Below are 22,415 nucleotides of genomic sequence, written 5' to 3'. Positions count from 1 at the left end.
CTCTCTCTCTCTCTCTCTCTCTCTCTCTCTCTCTCTCGCTCTCTCTGTGTGTCTCTCTCTCATCAATTTTTTTATTTGCGTTATTATTAACCCTTCAGTTGACCAGCTGTCACTCCTAACTAGTGCTGAGCGATTAACCGAAATGTTTATAATTTTTTGGTTAAAAAAAAACGAATTGAATGATGTCGGTTGAATTATTTGAATTGCATTTTGTTCCTAATTTTTTCTGTGAGCTCAATGCACACATTGCACAGTTTCTCTAGAGATAAATCAGATCCAGCCTGAACTGTGCGATGTAGTAGGGAGTTGTAGTTTCCAACAGGCCGATATTCTACATAGTTTAGCGCATAAAACGTGGTAATTAACTACAATGACCATAATCCATTGTGCATCTACTTGTCCGGTCTGTGTTTCTTTTATGCCTGCTACAGAAGAGGCAGAAGAATGCATTGATCGTGAGGGGATATAGAGAGCAGCTGTTGCTTCATGAGGTATCTCTAAAATACATGATCTAAGTGATTCATAGTTGGTATTCAGCAGTCATAATAGTATGTCTTATTTACTTTGAAGAACTACTAAAAGAGTGATTTTGTCAGACAGCATAGAGATGAGATGATGACTTGGAATGAAATAATAAAGTCATAAAATAAAACTAATGTAATATACACAACAACTGAAATATTTTATTAAAGTAAAGTGATGTGAAGAAATTATGGTTAATAAGTGATAAGCAGTAATGGACAGTCACTACCATCATGGGACTTTTATTAATTGTTTTATTCTGTGTTGTTACAGCATTCAACCCAAATAATCGAAACCAAAATTGAAAACCGTGATTATTTTTTAACAATCGAACCGAAAACGAACCGACCTCAAAAAGCACTAATTGCTCAGCACTACCCCCAATGTTTCCGTTTTGTTCCAGTTGCGCATGCTCAGAGCAACAGAGATCCAGCACAAAATGGAAAGAACATAGCTTTTCAGTTTGTGTATGTATTTGCATGTGTGTGTTTTGGTTTTCATCCTCACCCATATATTTAGTTTATTTTGGTGTTGTGTGTTTCAGATGTAGTTAGTTTAATTCTAACATCATACATATGCCTCAGAGAAAGAGTCCCCATTTGATATCCCTGAGTGTCATTGTGACACATTGCACACAAGATTAAAGGTCGGCACAAGGTCAAGGACACATGCCAGCCAATGAGAGAACAGAACAGCAGAGGAAGCAGGAGAGAGTGAGCTGTCCTTAGCCATTAGAGAGAGAGAGAGAGAGAGAGAGAGAGAGAGAGAGAGAGAGAGAGAGAGAGAGAGAGAGAGAGAGAGAGAGAGAGAGAGAGAGAGAGAGAGAGAGAGAGAGAGAGAGAGAGAGAGAGAGAGAGAGAGAGAGAGAGAGAGAGAGAGAGAGAGAGAGAGAGAGAGAGAGAGAGAGAGAGAGAGAGAGAGAGAGAGAGAGAGAGAGAGAGAGAGAGAGAGAGAGACTTCTATTCCAGAGAGAGTACTGTACATGGTGCACTGGGTGTTATATTTCCCATGTCAGACACAGCTGTCAGGTTCATGTAACAGTGGAGGTGTAATGTGCAGTACCCTGGGTAAGGACATATGCTCTTTGCTGTATGCTGTACAGACACCCAGGAGTGTCCAGTACTCTGTGTCCTACTGTCCTGTGTTCTCTCATTCATCTCTTCTTTCATCCATCCATCTATCCATCCCATCCTTTTATATATAAATAAATAAAAATGTACCACACATACATTGTAGTATCACTTTTTAAATGTAGATGTTCCAAAGGTGCACATCATCGGCTTGAATGCATGGAGACCTGGAGATGCTAAACTTGTTTATGTTAATTAACGGTCAATTACCGTGAGACCGGCAGTCTTTTGCATGACAATAACCGGCTGACAAAATGTCATGACCGCCACAGCCCTGGGTATCACTGCGTTATTTGTTTACACATAATTGTCTTCCTCCAGCTCTACAATGTTACCTGGCAGTTACAGAGGTCACATCAGACCAGAAGGAAAACAGAATATTCTCCATCTTTGTCCCGTCACGTGTAAACAGTATTACCCAAATCTCTCTCCTTCATCTCATTGGATTAGGGCTTTAGCCTGGGTTATAATAAATCACTCCTCTGATTTAGCTGTTTGATTTAATGATGTCACATTTAAGGACATACGGCCATTGTACTTATACGACTCCAAGGAGAAGTTCAGGCTCTATCTCTCCTTGTAACATCATAGTTCATTTCCTAATAGTGAATTATCTCCCAACTGTCACTAATTGTCAATAACTGTCACTTATTGTCAGAGACAAAATGTCTACTCCTTCATCTCATTTGTAGCCTGGTTGCTAGTCTGTTTCTGTTTTAGCCACCTTGTCATTCTCATTTCCAGATGTTGAATGTTGAAACACTCAAGTACCCAGGCTATGATTGTCTCCATGTCCAACTAACTGGCAAAGGCATTCTCTCACCTTACTGTTAGGGTCCTGTGTTGTCCTAATGTAAGATACACTACTATGGATGTCTGTCTGTACCTCTCTTTCATAGTATCTCACTATCCCTCTCTCTTTCCTTCCTGCCCTTTCTCCAGTATTCGACCAACTAGATCTGGTCACGTATGAAGAGGTAGTGAAACTGCCTGCGTTCAAGAGGAAAACACTAGTCTTGTTAGGTAAGTACAAATATCATCTGGCATGCTGGGTAATGATGTATTGGCTAAGGGTACTGGGTCGTGTGCTAGTATAGAGTTCTGACTGAGGGCTCTCTCTTCTACAGGTGCCCATGGAGTAGGCAGAAGACACATCAAGAACACACTAATCACAAAACACCCCGACAGATTCGCCTACCCTATCCCACGTAAGACACACACACACACACATAGACAGATTCACGGACGATACACACACACACACAGACAGATTCACCTACCCTATCCCACATAAGACACACACACACACACACACACACAGACAGATTTGCCTACCCCATTTCACGGACGATACACACACTGACTCATTCAGTCACTCACTTTGACCATCCGTTGTGATTATCGTTCCCCCCCCCCCCCGACCCACTCCTCCTCTCTTCCATCCCTCCCTCCCTCCCTCCCTCCCTCCCCCAGATACGACCAGACTTCCTAAGAAGGACGAGGAAAACGGGAAGAACTACTACTTTGTGTCACATGACCAGATGATGCAGGACATCAGTAACAATGACTACCTGGAGTACGGTAGTCACGAGGACGCCATGTACGGCACGCGGCTAGAGACCCTCCGCCAGATCCACGAGCAGGGACTCATCTCCATACTGGACGTAGAGCCACAGGTGTGTGTGTGTGTGTGTGTGTGTGTGTGTGTATGTGTGTGTGTTTATGGGAGGTGTGTGTTTGTGTGAACCATAGAGACAGTTAGAGGATACAACATTGTATGTTTCATTATGGTGTCTGTGAGAGAATGGGTAGCACCATTGAGGCCATCTCTATCTTGAAGTAGGACATTTTCTTCTTCTACTACTTCTATGAGTTGGCAAACAAACTGAAAGGGTGCATACTGCCACCTGGAGTGTACTGTTTGAACAGGTATAAAGCCAAGGTTGGCGATTTACTGCCACCTGCAGTTATGGAATGTTTGCTTATGAGGATAATTCATTGGATGATCCCTCCTGATGACCTGGATGGAATCATGTGATCCTTCCTTAACCCATAGGAAGTCCCACCCGGTTGACTACTTAAAAATGGTGAAAGTCCTCAATGGCGCTGCCCATGCTAAAACAGGCTTCTAGGCACTAGGGTCCTCTATATATCTCTACGGTGTTAGCAAAACATGATAAAGAATCTAGATGTTTTGTCATGTGTGCTTGTGAAAGCTGAGGGTCTTCTCAGGCAGGTCTTCTCCCATACAAACAGCCCAGCTGACCTGTAACCTATTCTCCATTAGGCCCTGAAGGTCCTGCGGACAGCAGAGTTCGCTCCCTACGTTGTTTTCATCGCCGCGCCAACCATTACCCCTGGCATCGACGAGGTAACATACTCACTCACACGCAGGCACACGCACACACACACGCACACACACACACACAGTCAACTTGGGACACTGCAGCTATAGAGCCCCACATTGGAGGTGTCATAATACCCATAAAACCTAGCGCTCAAACAGGGAAATGGTTCCAATAATTTTTCCCCATTCATTTTTCACATAGGGAATTTAAAAAACACTTAAAATAAGGGCTGTGTTTCGTGTAGGTTTACCCTGGCGTGAAGTTTTGATAACCATGTAAATCTCTCTCGGACAAGGTGACTTTAATCAATATTTATCAATTTATCTCAGATTCGAAAATGCTAATTAGCATGCAAAACTACAAATCCCTGCAAGCTCCTGCACGTCATCTCTAGCTGACACATTTGCTGCCACATGTATTGTGTCAATTTAAAACTTGCATAAGACAGTTCACAGAATTGTCAATTTAAAGAAATGTATCCAATTTGTTAATTACTACATTTAGCTAACGATTCGGCAGTTTTGTCCAGATCATCATGGCATTTGTAGTTCTTTATGATAGCCACATTAGCAGCTAATTAGCATTTCATTTTGGGGGGGTAAATACAGGCAAATATATTGATAAAAGTCACCTTGTCCTAGAGAGATTTACACGGTTATCAAAACGTCACGCCAGGGTAAGCCTACACGAAACACAGTCCTTATTTTAAGTGTTTCTAAAATCCCCTATAGGAAAAATGAATGGTGGAAAAACAATTGGAACCATTTCCTTGTTTGACCGCTATGTTTTATGGGTATCATGACTCATACTGTGGTACTCTATTGGCACTCTTCTTTTTTCTGCACTCCGCCATTTTCTTTTTCTTCTCTCATCACTTTCTTCACTGGTTTATTTTGCATGCTGTGTTTGTGAGCTTCTATTTTTCCGTTTCTCTTGCGTTCGGTTGCCTGGCTCTCAGCTCCCCAGGTGGTGCAGGAGGCTGCCAGTAAGTATGAGTAGAGAAAACGCTGGCCATAGTCAGTAGTGGTCTATTGTGTGGTATATTACCTCAGTAAACCAGCTCAATCCTCTCCTCCAGTCTCCTCTCACTGAGGACACCAGGGCCAGGCCTACCAAAGCACTGTCCTGAATCCCTACTCATCCACTCTATACCCTCACTCTTTCTCTGTCCGTTTAATTTAATACTGCTTTATTGGCATGACATCTCTGTCTGTGTCTCATTATGTCTTTCTTTCTTTCTTTCTTTCTCTCCTCCCCTTCTTTCTCTCGCTCCTCCCCCCTCTTTCTCTCTCTCTGTAGGACGAATCATTGCAGCGTCTTCAGAAGGAGTCAGAAATTCTCCAGAAGACCTATGCCCATTACTTTGACCAGACCATAATCAACAACGAGATAGATGAGACCATCAGACACCTAGAGGAGGCTATAGACCTGGTCTGTACCACCGCACAATGGATCCCTGTGTCCTGGGTCTACTGAAGAAGGAACACATAGCCCTCCTCTGCTCTGCTCTGCTCTCTCCTCCTCTGCTCTGCTCTGCTCTCTCCTCCTCTGCTCTGCTCTGCTCTGCTCTCTCCTCCTCTGCTTTCTCTGCTTACTCCTCCTCTCCTCTGCTCTGCTCTGCTCTGCTCTCTCCTCCTCTGCTTTCTCTGCTTACTCCTCCTCCCCTCTCTCCTCCTCTACTGGGTCCACTGGACCATTATGGACAACACCTCCCCCCTCCCCAATGACTCCTCTCTCTCTCTCCCCCTCCCTTTCTCCCCCTCCCCAGTGGTGCATATCTGCGAAAACTCCATAGAGATAGATAGAGGACTCATCTTTGTATCTATCCCATTATAGCGTCTGTGACAGCATGGGCAGCGCCATTGAGCCTACAACCCATAGGAATCTCCACCCAGTTGACTACTTTGTCTACTGTAAAATGGCTGAAGCATGGTGGAAGCTCTCAATGGCGCTGCCTATGCTAAAATAGCATTTTGGCCACTTGAGACCTCTATCATTCTCTATGAAAAACTCCCATCATTCCTTCAGGAAAAGAAAAGCACCTCAACCAATCAGAAACCTCCATCTACTGCACATGACCTGCAGCAGCCAATGAGACTCTGCCCTTACAGACTACCTAGCCGTAGTGTTGTATAAACGAAAGAAACAAATAAATATAGTCATGTCTGTATTAGCTAGGAGGCAACATTTTTGTAGAAGTTTGTTTTAAAGAGACAGTACTGTATCTCCTCCACTCATAGTGCACTGCAGCCTTCTACATAATTATTATTATATATATATATACATTTCACCTTTATTTAACCAGGTAGGCCAGTTGAGAACAAGTTCCCATTTACAACTGCGACCTGGCCAAGATAAAGCAAAGCAGTGCGATAAAAACAACAACACAGAGTTACATATGGGATAAACAAAACGTACAGTCTATAACACAATAGAACATCTATATACAGTGTGTGCAAATAATGAGACTGACTGTGCCTCCATCACCCTTCATGGATGTTGAAGTTCTTATGCCTCGATCACACCAACAGCGTCATTGCATTTCCGTGCACCAGAAGTACATTCATTTCCAATGGAACGCTGCGTTTGCCTTGCAGCATTGCGTTGCAGAGGCAGTTGCAGTGCGTTCTGTGTGGTGCATACGTTGGATTTATCGAACGTATGCGTCAAACTGTATGCGTAGACGGCTTGACAGAAATGGTAGCAGAAGGTGAATATTGAACTTTTGTTGCACACATATCCAGATGATGCTGCGTACCATTTTTGCGCAATGACGCATGTAGGTGTGATCGAGGCGTTCGCTGTCCCTGTTTTGCAGCTCTTTTCCTGCATATTCTCTTTCTCTCTCTCTAGACAGACTGAAGAAAACCACCCAAACACCCTTTATCTGTCTCTCAACACCTCTTTATTCCTCTGCTCCTTTACTCCTCTCCTTTAGTAATAGTGCTGAGAGATTAACTGACATTTCGGGGGGGTTTTCGGTTATTAAACAACTAATTGACCGACGTGTCGGTTCAATTACTTGAATTCCATTTAGCTCTGTTTTTTTTTGTGAGCCCAACGCGCTGTTTCTCTAGAGAGAAATCAAATCCTTCACGAAAGAAATCAACTCAAGAACTATGTGGGACACTTGGCTGAAGGGAGTTGTAGTTTTCATTAAGTAAATATTATTTGAAGAACTAGTAAAAGGATTTTGTCAAACAGCTGTGCAGCTAGCCAAGCTGAATAGGATGACTGAAGACAGGACAGTATGGGGAGCACAGCGCTAACGTTGTCTGGCTGGCTAAAGACAGGACAGTATGGGGAGCACAGCGCTAACGTTGTCTGGCTGGCTAAAGACAGGACAGTATGGGGAGCACAGCGCTAACGTTGTCTGGCTGGCTAAAGACAGGACAGTATGGGGAGCACAGCGCTAACGTTGTCTGGCTGGCTAAAGACAGGACAGTATGGGGAGCACAGCGCTAACGTTGTCTGGCTGGCTAAAGACAGGACAGTATGGGGAGCACAGCGCTAACGTTGTCTGGCTGGCTAAAGACAGGACAGTATGGGGAGCACAGCGCTAACGTTGTCTGGCTGGCTAAAGACAGGACAGAATGGGGAGCACAGCGCTAACGTTGTCTGGCTGGCTAAAGACAGGACAGTATGGGGAGCACAGCGCTAACGTTGTCTGGCTGGCTAAAGACAGGACAGTATGGGGAGCACAGCGCTAACGTTGTCTGGCTGGCTAAAGACAGGACAGTATGGGGAGCACAGCGCTAACGTTGTCTGGCTGGCTAAAGACAGGACAGTATGGGGAGCACAGCGCTAACGTTGTCTGGCTGGCTGACTGCTACTGCCTGAGCAGTGATGAGATGACTTTAAGGAATTAAAAATAATAAAGTCATCAAATAAAAACTAAGCAATATACACAACTGAAAATATTTTATTATTTCAGAGTAATTTCCTATTTTTCTATTGATGTCTACTCAATGTGGACCTGACCGAGACAATGGAATATTTTCAATGTTTTGGCAATTGAATGTTCACTATTTTTTGGCTTTGGAATTGCCATTAAAATGCTCCCCCCAAAAACGTGTCATTATTTCAGAATGCATTTCATGATAAAATAATACGAATTCAAACCGAAATCAAAAACCGTGATTATTTTTTAAGAATCGAACCAAAACCGAACCGACCTAGAAAAGCACTAATCCCTCAGCACTATGTATTAACCTTTATTGTCAACTTGTGTCTTTCTCTAAACTCACTCTGTTATTATTCATGTAGTTCAGTTTCATCTTGCTTCATTTTGACTGTACACGTTATCACCTTAGCCACCCCCCTCTACCCTTCACACACATCTCCACCAGATACTGTCTCTTTAGAGATTTGAATGAGGTCTCATGCATGTTGGACATTCGCAAGCTTCCATGCCGTCTGTCCGTCAGTCAGTCCATCAGTGTTCCCAGTGTCCTGCTGTAACCTCCTCCCAACTGAAAACCAACATTCCACCAACATTCCACGCGTCTGGAAGACTCCACTCGACCAATGGAAGCAAGGGGAACAGGAAATAACAACCAACTAAAATAACCCTGACACCTATGCACATCCCTTGGCATTTCAGACGACATTTCTAAAAACAACCGATTTTTCCAAAAAATACCATGGTAGCGAGATCGTGTTTCTTAAAAAAAAAATGTGTCTTGATTTGTTGTATAAGAAAATTAGGAGGGGGATCAAATTACAACTGATTCCTGATTTGCCATTTCAGAAATGTGTCGTCTGAGAGTATTAATGTTTTAATTAAGTTTAATCAACGATAGATTAATGCTGATTTGTATTCTGCAACTGTGTAACTGGATGAAAAAGGATATGCACACACTACGTTTTGCAAGGTGAAGGCTTTGCAAAGGAACAGTAAGCAGTTTGTGCATCTGAATAACCGTGTATATGAAATATGACTAATGATGATATACACTACTGGTCAAATGTTTTAGAACACCTACTCATTCAAGGGTTTTTCTTTATTTTTACTATTTTCTACATTGTAGAATAATAGTGAAGACATCAAAATAATGAAATAACACATATGGAATCATACAATAACCAATAATCAAAATATATTTTATATTTGAGATTCTTCAAATAGCCACCCTTTGCTTTGATGACAGCTTTGCACACTCTTGGCATTCTCTCAACCAGCTTCATGAGGTAGTCACCTGGAATGCATTTCAATTAACAGGTGTGTCTTCTTAAAAGTTAATTTGTGGAATTTCTTTCCTTCTTAATGCGTTTGAGCCAATCAGTTGTGTTGTGACAAGGTGGGGGGGGGGGGGGTTATACAGAAGACAGCCCTATTTGGTAAAAGACCAAGTCCATATTATGGCAAGAACAGTTCAAATAAACAAAGAGGAATGGAAGACCCAGTTACCTCTGCTGCAGAGGATAAGTTCATTAGAGTTACCAGCCTCAGAAATTACAGGCCAAATAAATGCTTCACAGAGTTCAAGTAACAGACACTTCTCAACATCAACTGTTCAGAGGAGACTGTGTGTATCAGGCCTTCATGGTCGAATTGCTGCAAAGAAACCACTATTAAAGGACACCAATAAGAAGAAGAGACTTGCTTGGGCCAAGAAACACGAGCAATAGACATTAGACCGGTGGAAATGTGTCCTTTGGTCTGGAGTCCAAATAGGAGATTTTTGGTTCCAACCGCTGTGTCTTTGTGAGACATGGTGTGGGTGAATGGATGATCTCCGCATGTGTATTTCCCACCATAAAGCATGGATGAGGAGGTGTTATGTTGTGGGGGTGCTTTGCTGGTGACACTGTCTGTGATTGATTTAGATTTCAAGGCACACTTAACCAGCATGGCTACCACAGCATTCTGCAGCAATATGCCATCCCATCTGGTTTGGGCTTAGTGGGACTATCATTTGTTTTTCAACAGGAAAATGACCCAACACACCTCCAGGCTGTGTAAGGGCTATTTTACCAAGGAGAGTGATGGAGGGCTGCATCAGATGACCTGGCCACCACAATCACCCGGACTTCAACCAAATTTAGATGGTTTGGGATGACTCGAACCGCAGAGTGAAGGAAAGGCAACCAACAAGTGCTCAGCATATGTGGGAACTCCTTCAAGACTGTTGGAAAAGCATTCCAGGTGAAGCTGGTTGAGAGAACGCCAAGAGTGTGCAAAGCTGTCATCAAGGCAAAGGGTGGCTATTTCAAGAATCTCAAATATAAAATATATAATAATATAACACTTGTTTTGTTACTACATGATTCCATATGTGTTATTTCATAGTTTTGATGTCTTCACTATTATTCTACAATGTAGAAAATAGTAAAAATAAAGAAAAACCCTTGAATGAGTAGCTGTTCTAAAACTTTTGACCGGTAGTGTATTTTTGACTGCCCCAGTGTAAAATAATCTACAATGATAAAGTTCTTCAATATGAATTTTTAAAAAATATATATTTCCTTTCATGTGTTGAAAATGTAACCTGTCACACACACACACACACACACACACACACACACACACACACACACACACACACACACACACACACACACACACACACACACACACACACACACACACACACACACACACACACACACACACACACACACACACACACACACACACACACACACACACACACACACACACACACACACACACACACACACACACACACACAGAACATTATGTTTATTCAGGCAGATGACATTCAGGTTCATAAGCAGCATCTCTCAATAATCAGTCATTCATATTACTGTAAACCCCACAGTACAGTTCATCTCTATCACAAATTCACTCCCATTTAACCTCTTACCCCTAAACCGTAGACACCTTTTGAAGACCCCTTAGGGTTAGGGTTAGATCAGAAAGAGCTGGATGGGTGCAAGTAAAATGGAGAAAACTCCACCTAGCTCATTATCATGATCACGGTCAGGCCACACCCATTGCCTTCCTCATCCAGTTATCTCAGATCCCTAGTGGTTCAGTCCAAATATAAAGGGAGAAATATAATCCCTAATTCTCAGCAGTTTATATAAAAAATAACACCAACATTAAATAAATAGATGGATGCATTAAATGATACATGGTAATAATACATAAAGTAAATGACAGTGATCTAATATGACACCATGGCCTTGCAGCGTCCAGCCCATCCCAGGGGTTTGTCACCAATAGTCCCAGTCCTAATCTCACATTAAAAGGTTAACAGCAGATTCACCACTACTTCACCGGGTGGGTTGAAAACTTCCACTAGGCTAAAAGGACACGCTTAGCAGATCAGGGTCAGAGTTCAAACTGTTGGAAGGAAATCTAAGGCCTAGATGAAATCCGTAGCGTGGAAGATCGGTGCTATAGGGTGATTGAAATGTAAAGGCAAAGTTCCAGCGTTCGCGGAGACTGCGTTCACGGTACACGCTGCATTATGTCGGCTCAATCGGAAATGACCTTTACGTTTTCTTCGCGCTATAACAAGGATCTTCCTCGCTACGTATCTAGCCCTAAATGATGTGTAGGAGCCGAGTCACGTGTTGATAGTCTAGTATACATCGCACCGTGAAGGAGTAAGGTCAATATTAATATGCCAACGAACACCATTTAACTAAATCACTAGTTTGGCAAGCGACATTTAGCAAACATTGTGGTCATAAGAAACAGATGAAAGTATACATATCAAATCATGGATAGTTGTACCTATTTAAACAAAAAGATAGGTGTTAATATGCACAAAATTGCATATGTACTGTGCAGAGAGACTGTGTATGAAATGTATGTTGCATCGTCAATAGTACAAATCTAAAGCAAAAGGGGGTGCTTTGATAGTCCGTTGATATACATTGCCATGTGACTGTCAATACAGTACAGTAGATCATCCCAAAGAATGCAGTTCATTCTGTCCTTTTGATCACTTCCCCTATTGACTAAACAACCTAGTGTATGTACATAAGGGGAATCAGGTCCATAAGAGGCAAACACAATGATAAACTCCCTCCATTACGTTGTGTTAGACTAGACAGAGGCTTACATGGCAAAGAGGAGCGCGCATGAGAGCTGCACGCTGTAAGAAGATTAATTCATTTATGAAAAGCCGCACAGTCTGCATTTACTGAGTTGAATGATTAAAACAAGAAGAACGAGGGAAAGTGAGAGGGAGGAAAATATCTGTTGAGTATATAAAGGCGCTGATGACTTGATCTGTCAGCATTTACACATTTACATTCAGTAGAAAACAATGTTTGTTAATGGTACAGGGAACACATTCATGTTTTAAATATTATATAATATGAATGAATGTTATCATTCATTAGAGAATGTTACATAACACAAGGAAGGTATTGAAATCTAAACCATTGCAATAATCCATGGTTTCAATACAACAAACATTCTGCATAGTACAAGACAAATCTGTGCTGTCCAATATCAAGCAGTTCAGTGTTTTACATGAGCCACACTCAGGTCAGCCTGTATCCATGTGATATCAGGTCTCAGGTCAGCCTGTATCCATGTAATATCAGGTCTCAGGTCAGCCTGTATCCATGTGATATTAGGTCTGAACCCGTTGTATTACTTATTCCTTTCATTTCGAAGGATGAACAACAAACAAATGTGAGTTTTCATCAGCAGGGAACTCACATACTCCACAAGACATCTCAATGGACAGTCAGATACTCAAACATCCAACAAAGATTGACTTGTCTATAGCATCCTTCATTCAAAACAACTTTCCTCCCAATGAGGGAAGAAATCACCCAATTTTCAGAAACACAACCACATTCTTCCATCTCTCAGGTGCCAGTCACATACCCAAACAGGAAATCCACATCCGATTGACCAATCGTCATCCAGAAGACACAACACATCGCCAACAATGAGACCAGTGATTGGCTGGCGTCTGCCCCTTTGATCCCAGCGCTGAGTCCCTCTGCAGGGTCCAGCAGGGTCCCGTTCCTCAGGCTCTCCGTCCCGTTCCCCACCTCTTCCCTGAGCTCCTGCTGTAGCAGCTTGGAGATCAGGCTGTTGAAACGGTTCTCCGTGGTCGAGAGGATGTCCGAAGACATCGTGGTCAGGTTCAGCTCCCCCGGATCCAGGCACGACCCATTAACCCTGGCGAAGACTACTTCGCTCAAATCCAGGCCAGCCACGGAGGACGGGGAGGCGCAGGGGATGTCCCGGACCAACTTATAACTCTCCATCCACTCCTTAAGATACTCCAGAGAGCAGTCACATTCCCAGGGGTTCTTGAAGAGGTAGAGGCGTCCGATGAAGTAGACAGGCTGGAAGACGGGGAAGGGCAGGGAGCTGAGGTTGTTGCTGTTGAGGTGGAGGGTGATCAGACTGGTCAGGTTCTCAAAGGAGCCCTCCTCGATGTAGACCAGGCGGTTGCGGTCCAGGTAGAGGACCTCCAGCTCCACCAGGTCACTGAACCAGGTCTTGGAGATGTTGGTGAGCTGGTTGCCCCCCAGGTTGAGCATCTTGAGGCGGCTGAGGCCCTTGAAGGCCATCCGGGGCAGCTCAGACAGCAGGTTGTCGTTGAGGTAGAAGTTCTCCAGGCGCAGGAGGTCCTGGAAGGACTGGTCGTGGATCACGTTGATGCGGTTCTCCTGGAGGTTCAGGTACCTGACGGGTTTTGGAAATGAGAAGTGTGACTATGCAGGATAAGGAATTATCCAGACGAAGAGAGAAAGAAATGTCAACTCAATGTTTGCTGCTCACCAAGAAATTTGTCAATAAGCTAATGCTAGTTATGTTTTGACCTTATTGGTCTTTGCACCAATTTTGCTTAAAATGTTTTATAACTGTACAAATTTGACAAAGAGCAACATGGTTGAAATGTTCAAAGAACTACTTTGTGAAAGTAGCCAACAGTGAACAGTCTTTCCTTTCTCTCTCTGAGCTACAGCTAGTTACCTACCTGAGGTTCCCCAGGCCCAGGAGAGAGTTATACGCCACCGCCTCAATCTTGTTCCGCTCCAGGTAGACGTGGGTCAGGTTCTCCATCCCGCGGAACGCTCCAGGAATCCTCCGGAAGTTGTTCTGGAAGCAGAAGAGTTCCTTCAGAGCGTAATTTTCTAGAAAGATCCGGTCGGGCATGTTGAAGAGGTTACAATCGGCCACGTCCAATCGGACCAGGCGTTTGAGCCCGGTGAAGGTGCGGGTGTGGAGGTAACGGATGTACTCGTTGTGGGCCATCTTCAGCTCCACTAGGTTGGGCAGTCCCTAGAGAATTATCATAATAATACATATGTTAGTAGTATAATAATCATATATTTTATACACTCCAAACGGTTCACGTACAGCAATACGAGAAGTAAAAACATGATCAATAATACAGAAAAAATCCAATCAACCAAAAGCTCAGTATATCAGAAGAGGAAAAGGACAATCTCAAGCAAAAAGACAACTTGTAATCTTGATTGTGATGGATGTCTTTTTGATTGTGTGTTTGTTAGGTGTGTGTACAGTACATGCACAGTATGTCGCCAGTGTTGTTTCTTTGTATCTGCCCTGTAACTAAACGTTTCCACTTTCCGTTTCCATTTCCAGCCAACTATATATCACGGTCGTAGTAAGTAGATTTTCCCTCAATAAAGTAGTTATTAGCAAAGTCAGTGCCAGTAGAAAAAGACAAGTGTAGTTGTTATTTAATTTTTTTGGAGTACAACTGTCAAGATGTTGCTGCTGACCGGTTGTGGAAAAAGTTCCCAATTTTCATACTTGAGTAAAAGAAAAGATACCTTAGAAAATGACTCAAGTAAAAGTGAAAGTCACCCAGTAAAATACTACTTGAGTAAAAGTCTAAAAGTATTTTGGTGTTAAATATACTTAAGTATCAAAAGTAAATGTAATTGCTAAAATATACTTACAGTTGAAGTCGGAAGTTTACATACACCTTAGCCAAATACATTAAATACGTTTTTCACAATTCCTGACATTTAATCGTAGTAGAAATTCCCTGTTTTAGGTCAGTTAGGATCACCACTTTATTTTAAGAATGTGAAATGTCAGAATAATAGTAGAGAGAATGATTTATTTCAGCTTTTATTTATTTCATCACATTCCCAGTGGGTCAGAAGTTTACATACACTCAATTAGTATTTGGTAGCATTGCCTTTAAATTGTTTAACTTGGGTCAAACGTTTCGGGTAGCCTTCCACAAGCTTCCCACAATAAGTTGGGTGAATTTTGGCCCATTCCTCCTGACAGAGCTGGTGTAACTGAGTCAGGTTCATAGGCCTCCTTGCTCGCACACGCTTTTTCAGTTCTGCCCACAAATGTTCAATAGGATTGAGGTCAGAGTTTTTTGTTTGGCCACTGCAATACCTTGACTTTGTGACCAAGCTTTAACTTCCTGACTGATGTCTTGAGATGTTGCTTCAATATATTCACATAATTTTCCTTCCTCATGATGCCATCTATTTTGTGAAGTGCACCAGTCCCTCCTGTAGCAAAGCACCCCCACAGCATGATGCTGCCACCCACGTGCTTCACAGTCGGGATTGTGTTCTTCGGCTTGCAAGCCACCCCCTTTCTCCTCCAAACATAACGATGGTAATTATGGCCAAACAGTTCTATTTATGTTTCATCAGACCAGAGGACATTTCTCCAAAAAGTACGATCTTTGTCCCCATGTGCAGTTGCAACCCGTAGTCTGGCTTTTTTATGGCAGTTTTGGAGCAGTGGCTTCTTCCTTGCTGAGCAGCCTTTCAGGTTATGTTGATATAGATACTTTTGTACCTGTTTCCTCCAGCATCTTCACAAGTTATTTTGCTGTTGTTCTGGGATTGATTTGCACTTTTCGCACCAAAGTACATTCATCTCTAGGAGACAGAACGCGTCTCCTTTCTGAGCGGTATGACGGCTGCGTGGTCCCATGGTGTTTATACTTGCGTACTATGAATGTGGTACCTTCAGGCGTTTGGAACTTGCTCCCAAGGATGAACCAGACTTGTGGAGGTCTACACATTTTTTTTCTGAGGTCTTGGCTGATTTCTTTTGATTTTCCCATGATATCAAGCAAAGAGGCACTGAGTTTGAAGGTGGGCCTTGAAATACATCCACAGGTACACCTCCAATTGACTCAAATGATGTCAATTAGCCTATCAGAAGCTTCTGAAGCCATGACATCATTTTCTTGAATTTTCCAAGCTGTTTAAAGGCACAGTCAACTTAGTGTATGTAAACTTCTGACCCACTGGAATTGTGATACAGTGAATTATAAGTGAAATAATCTGTTTGTAAACAATTGTTTGAAAAATTACTTGTGTCATGCACAAAGTAGATGTCCTAACCGACTTGCCAAAACTATAGTTTGTTAACAAGAAATTTGTGGAGTGGTTGAAAAACGAGATTTAATGACTCCAACCTAAGTGTATGTAAACTTCCGACTTCAACTGTAAGTATCAAAAGTAAAAATATTAATAATTTCAAATGTCTTATATTTTTAGGGATAGCCAGGGGCACACTCCAACACTCAGACATCATTTACAAATGAAGCATGTGTTTAGTAAGTCTGCCAGATCAGAGGCAGTAGGGATGACCAGGGATGTTCTCTTGATAAGTGTGTGAATTGCATTCAAAATGTAATGAGTACTTTTGAGTGTCAGGGAAAATGTATGGAGTAAAAAGTACATCATTTTGTTTAGGAATGTAGTGAAGTAAAAGTTGTCAAAAATATAAATAGTAAAGTTTGGTACAGATACCCCAAAAAACTACTTAAGTAGTACTTTCAAGTAGTTTTACTTAAGTACTTTACACCACTTCTGCTGACCTTGAAGGCCCCGGGGGTGATGAAGGAGATGTTGTTGTGGTCCAGGGACAGAGACCTGAGGGAGGGCAGGGTACCAAAGGCCCTCTCAGACAGGAACTTAAGGCTGTTCTTGTCCAGGTTGATGGAGGACGCTTCACAGGGGAACTCCCGGGGCAGGTCGGGCAGGCCCGAGCGGTCACACAGCACACTGCAGCTCTTCTCCGGCGTGCACGTGCAAGAGGCTGGGCAGGAGCGTGCGCACGCCCACAGAGCCTGCGCCGCCTGGGGAAACAGGCACAGGACAGAGACTAGGGGAGAGAGAGGGGGGAGTGATGGAGAGAGAGGGGGGAGTGATGGAGAGAGAGGGGGGAGTGATGGAGAGAGAGGGGGGGAGTGATGAGAGAGGGAGGAGTGATGGAGAGAGAAGGAGGAGTGATGGAGAAAGAGGGAGGAGTGATGGAGAGAGAGGGGGGAGTGATGGAGAGAGAGGGAGGAGTGATGGAGAGAGAGGGGGAGTGATGGAGAGAGAGGGGGAGTGATGGAGAGAGAGGAAGGAGTGATGGAGAGAGAGGAAGGAGTGATGGAGAGAGAGGAAGGAGTGATGGAGAGAGAGGAAGGAGTGATGGAGAGAGAGGGGGAGTGACGGAGAAAGAGGGAGGAGTGATGGAGAGAGAGGGGAAGGAAAGAGAAAGAGAAAACAAGAGAAAGCTTTGAGGTTTGTTTATATTTACAAAGAGCTTTTTCTCAAAATGATAAATTGCCAAGAATGGTCTCAAAATGAATTTAGCTGAATCCCAGATGAGTTTCTCAGAAAGACAGACAGATGGACGGTAGAGAAGGATTGGTTAATACTGCAGTGCAGATGAGAGGGGATTTCACAGGCCTGATTTGAAAGTTTTAGGATTACGACTTTCATTCAGTAACCCTAACCTTATGTTACACAACACAGATGTTGCGAAACAAACCCTATCACTGATTAACAGATACATAATGTATGTCAAACTTATACTTGGTGAGATGAATGTAAGCAAAAGGTTGAGCATTTTGAGGGTGGATTTCAATAAACATGGTAGTGCGGAGTAATATACAGTGGTTGTAAACATCAGCTTTTTATTAGAGATTTTAGTGCGCTTTTGCTGCTCAGAAAGAAGTTGGCATCTGCTTACTCAAGTTGACATCTGCTTACTAAGGCCAGTGGTGTAAAGTACTTAAGTAAAAATACCATAAAGTACTACTTAAGTAGTTTTTTGGGGTATCTGTACTTTACTTTACTATTTATATTTACTTGAGTAACTTTCTATTAAGGTATCTATACTTTTACTCAAGTATGACAATTGGGTACTTTTTCCACCACTGACTAAGGCCCAGCGATCATAATTATTATAATTATCGACAAGTGAAAATCACCACTCAGGCCACCTACAGTGTATATTATAATCACTTTGTAGAGGGGATATGATCTGCAATGTTCCCTCTGGCCAGATGAAAGTGGTGTTGTGAGTAAACGTGTGCCAGGGCACGGGGTGGAGGCAGTGATGATTTGATAAGCGAGACACGTGGCACAATGGCCAGACAGCTAGGCCTGTCCTCAGGGTTCTAACATCTCTGTCTCCTGCTGACTGCCAAACCAGACCACAGTGAAATCAAATAATGGTGTGATTAAGACAGAACAGCTCAGACTAGAGATTAGTTGATACAACAATAGGCCCCTGGGACTGGGATTTTACCCTCTCATCCAGTTATGGCAAGGCTGCTGGGAGTTTAACGGTACATTTTAATTTGATCAATCAATAGAATCTCTCCAGATTAGGGGCCACTGTTCAGTCAAACCCAGTATCCCGGGTTTCCGTGGGGGGTTGGGGGGCATGTTTGGATTAGTGGACTGAAAATAGAATGGGCCTCTAATATTAGTCTGATGTATATCTATTAGAATAATGTAACATGATTCAAGAAAAGACTTCAGAGCATGAGGATCGTCAGTAGACATTTCAATAAGAAATGTGAAACTTTGTGTGAGAACATTTGTTTTTGGATTCATATGCTCAACCACACAATGTCTACAATGTAGTTGCATTTAGCTATTTGATTTAGAATATTAGGACCCCTGTAGGTATCCCAAAAAATATATTATAAAATGATTTGATAAAATATTGAATTTAGCCTTTACTGCTATAGCCCATTGAAACGCATTGAATAACACATTCATAAATGGCAAAACAGACAGTCAAATAATAAATAATAAGGAATAAGGTTTTGAAGTGTCTGTCCCATATCTAGGAGACATAAAAAAGATCAGGAAATATCTTTCTTTTTTTGGACACATATTTAACCTTAATATTTAAACTTTTTTTAATGGCACAAAACTAATTCCATAAATTTTTTAAACCGGTACCGGGTTACCTTCAGACGAGTCCACTTGTGGGGGTCATAGAGCAAAACTTTCCATGGAGTGGTCATATTAGTTTGTAGGCCAAACCGTTCGGATGCTACAGACGTTTTCGTGAGAAGACCGATTTTCGGGATGTCTCCTGGTCTGACAAACAGCCCTGTAGCTCCGCCACTTTCCACCGCAGATGCGCAAGGCTGACATTGACAGGTGCGGTGGATTGAGATGCAGCCCATACAAAAAACCAGATATCTCTAGTTTAAACAGATGGATTTTGATGGGGATTTTTATATTATGTTAATTGATTGATGTGTGTTAATCGACTCTTAATGAGGGGGCGATCTGGGATTGATACATACATTTTTGGACTTTAAAATGAATGATATCTTGAAGAATATAACTTATGCCTCATGAGCTTAGTTCAACATTCTTACTCCATCACAACCAAAAATATTAGTTTGTTTTCACTCCATTGCATCTATAGCCCTGTATGAATTTGGGAGTGGTTATGTTTCTCCAGCCCCATCCATCAGCTGTTTACCAAGAAAGTGGAGGGGTGTGCACTTTGTTGTTGATTGAATCCCAGATTGTCCCTTTAAACATACCCACAACTATTTATTGAGTTATCTTAGTCTTTTGATAGAGGCAATCACTGATCTGACATGATTGTATGTAGCCTAATGCAAGCTATGTATTGTTTTCCATCCACACTTTCTAAGTATTCAAACAGGTTGTTAGAAACAGTGAATAACATACAGTGTAGATATGAGTGAGAAACTGACCTGTTAAAGCGATGAGAATCATCCCTGCAGTCTCTCATCTGGGACATGACAGGATTAAAGAAGAACTGAAACAAGGCACACAACACTCTGCTTATAATGCTTATAAATGTTGTTACGTATTAATATGTTAATATTGTTGTATACATGGAGCAATCATAAAGTTGTGTTGTTCATTATTTACATATAATTACAGTCATCTTATTGGAATGTTTAAATATAAAATATGTATTTCAAATGTGAATAAATACATGAACTAATACAATTATTCACAAACAGTTTACTAATAGTTAACAAAATATCTATTAATTTCATATTTGCAGTTTATAAGCAGTGTTCTGAAAAAAACAGGTTGGCATTTTAGTAAAGGGCTAAAGAAACAGCATTAAAATAGGTAACACAATCACAAGACCCTTCAAAAGTTACATCACACAATGCAATGCAACAATTTTTAAGGAAAAGTTGCATTATAACATCAACATGGAGGCAAACCAAAATGCCATTTAGGAATTCTGAGAATAAATAGTGTGACAATGCACTTATAATTCTGTCATAATTATTGCAGGACTGTAAAAAGTATTAAAATACCATAAAACACACAACGTGTTCTTACCTGTCGATCATGTCTGATACTTGTGTCCATGTGTGATCCAGGTGCCTGTCCTCCTGTCCATGTGTCTGTCTGTCCGTCCGTCCATCCTGCCGGTCAGTCAGCAGAGATCCCTCCCACATACAGGACTGAACAGGCGAACAGGTCCTGTCTGACGGAGGCAGAGTGTGTGTGTGTGTGTGTGTGTGTGTGTCTGGGAGTGAAAGTGTATGCGATACATTTGCATGAATGTGTGTGTTTGATAGTGTGAGTGCACCAGTGTGTGTGTGTGTTCCTGCACTTAAAGCACAGCAACCCCCCACAGTCACTAAAACCTGTGTGCGTGCATATTATTAATGTGTGTACTTATCCAGTCAGCGTGTGCTTGTGTATGCCTGCTTCATCACACACCACACACACATTCCCAAAAGCCATCTCTTAATGGCAAATCCCCTGGAAGGAGGGAGAGACGAAGGGCTGGATGGAGAAACGGAGGGATGGATGGAGAGACAGGGATTAACAGAGGGGTAAAGCAGTACTCTATGCTAACAGCACAGGCAGGCAGCATGCAGCACAACTCAGATTACACTGCTAGCTCAAATCCCTTTACACCACCTTCAACACACACACACACACACACACAGAATTCTTCAGGAAAAATGGATCCGTATCCGTTCACATGGATCAGTGACCCATTAGTTGTGCAGTTGACCAGTAGGCCCATATTGACGAGATCAGTTTTTCTATCATACAGTACAATTCCATCTTCCCTGTTAATGACGTAAATGTAAATGTAAATGTTAATCTCATGATCAATGTCCAGGAATACGTGATGCTCTTATATCCGCAACCACTTCAGTTCATCAAGGAGAACAAGTTGTCAAATCTAGGCTTTCTATTGGTCCAGAACATCTAGGAAAATCGGCCAGCCTGCTTTCCACCTCTTTTAACCTAAGAGGTCAGAGGTCATCAATCAGTGCAGATGCTCCTAAACAGGCTCTTAACCACCAATCTGGGGTCAGATTACCCTAACTCAAATCCCATGCTTCTGGCATGTGGAGCAATAACCAGTAGATCCACCCACTGGGCACACCACGTCATTTCAACGTGAACCATCAGATCCTCCTCTCCACCCTCTCAGGGTTGGGCATCTCAGGCTCTGCACACTCCTGGATTGCATCCTACCTGGCAGGTCGCTCCTACCAGGTGGTGTGGAGAGGCTCTGTGTCTGCACCACCCTGGTGCTTGCCTACGGAGCAGCAAGGGGAACTTCCCCTCCTTACCTTCAGGCTATGCTCAAACCCTACACCCCAACCCGAGCACTCCGTTCCGCCACCTCTGGTCTCTTGGCCCTCCCACCCCTATGGGAGTGCAGCTCCCACTCAGGCCAGTCCAAGCTCTTCTCTGTCCAGGCACTCCATGGTGGAAAAATAAAAATAAATTAAGGTTGAACGTTACATTAGTTTGTACTGTAAAATAGCCTTAACTTTAAGCTATTTACTGAACTACAAAAGTAATATTGAATTGTGTGTGGTTGACAAGGCAACCAAATACCAACATTTAAAGGAGATGTAACTACTGCTTGGATAGTTCCATCTGAGCCACTGGCTTAGATGGACTTTTAACTTTTATTTTTGGTTGAGTTGGACACAAGTTAATAGGCTATTTATTGTAGGACTAAATAAAATCAAACATTAAATGCACTTTAAATAAAGTTTGATTTAGTAATATTTTTTAACTTTGCTTTTTGGTAGAGATGGAGACGTGAGTCCAACGTAGCAATTATTCATTTGTAGACCAAGTGGAGTTAAAGCCAGACCAAGTCAGTGGCTCAGATGGAACTATTCAAGCAGAAGATCTCCTTCAAATGTTGATATGTGGTTGCGTTGACAACCAGACA

At 42.4% G+C, this 22,415-nt stretch overlaps 2 protein-coding genes across 2 annotated transcripts in view; one reads left to right on the top strand and one right to left on the bottom strand.

Moving 5' to 3' along the window:
• Positions 1-8,427, top strand: part of LOC311143846 (peripheral plasma membrane protein CASK-like) — a 211,880-nt gene extending 203,453 nt beyond the window's left edge. The window contains exons 21-25 of the mRNA XM_084179723.1: positions 2,595-2,675; positions 2,780-2,860; positions 3,126-3,328; positions 3,940-4,023; positions 5,300-8,427. Coding sequence (XP_084035849.1) covers positions 2,595-2,675; positions 2,780-2,860; positions 3,126-3,328; positions 3,940-4,023; positions 5,300-5,476 — 626 coding nt within the window. The 3' untranslated portion in view covers positions 5,477-8,427. The remainder of the gene's footprint in view (positions 1-2,594; positions 2,676-2,779; positions 2,861-3,125; positions 3,329-3,939; positions 4,024-5,299) is intronic.
• A 4,372-nt stretch (positions 8,428-12,799) lies between these two features.
• nyx (nyctalopin) lies at positions 12,800-19,951 on the bottom strand (the record flags this gene model as incomplete). Its single annotated transcript, XM_084179721.1, has 4 exons — positions 12,800-13,631; positions 13,927-14,231; positions 16,783-17,069; positions 19,930-19,951. 4 exons carry the CDS (start codon positions 19,949-19,951, stop codon positions 12,800-12,802), a joined length of 1,446 nt encoding a protein of 481 aa, XP_084035847.1.
• Positions 19,952-22,415: the final 2,464 nt, after the last annotated feature.

Source organism: Coregonus lavaretus (genome assembly GCF_964263955.1).
Source record: "Coregonus lavaretus genome assembly, chromosome: 16".
In the NCBI taxonomy this organism is placed as follows: Eukaryota; Metazoa; Chordata; class Actinopteri; order Salmoniformes; family Salmonidae; genus Coregonus; species Coregonus lavaretus.
This window is presented reverse-complemented; position numbering and strand designations above follow the sequence as displayed.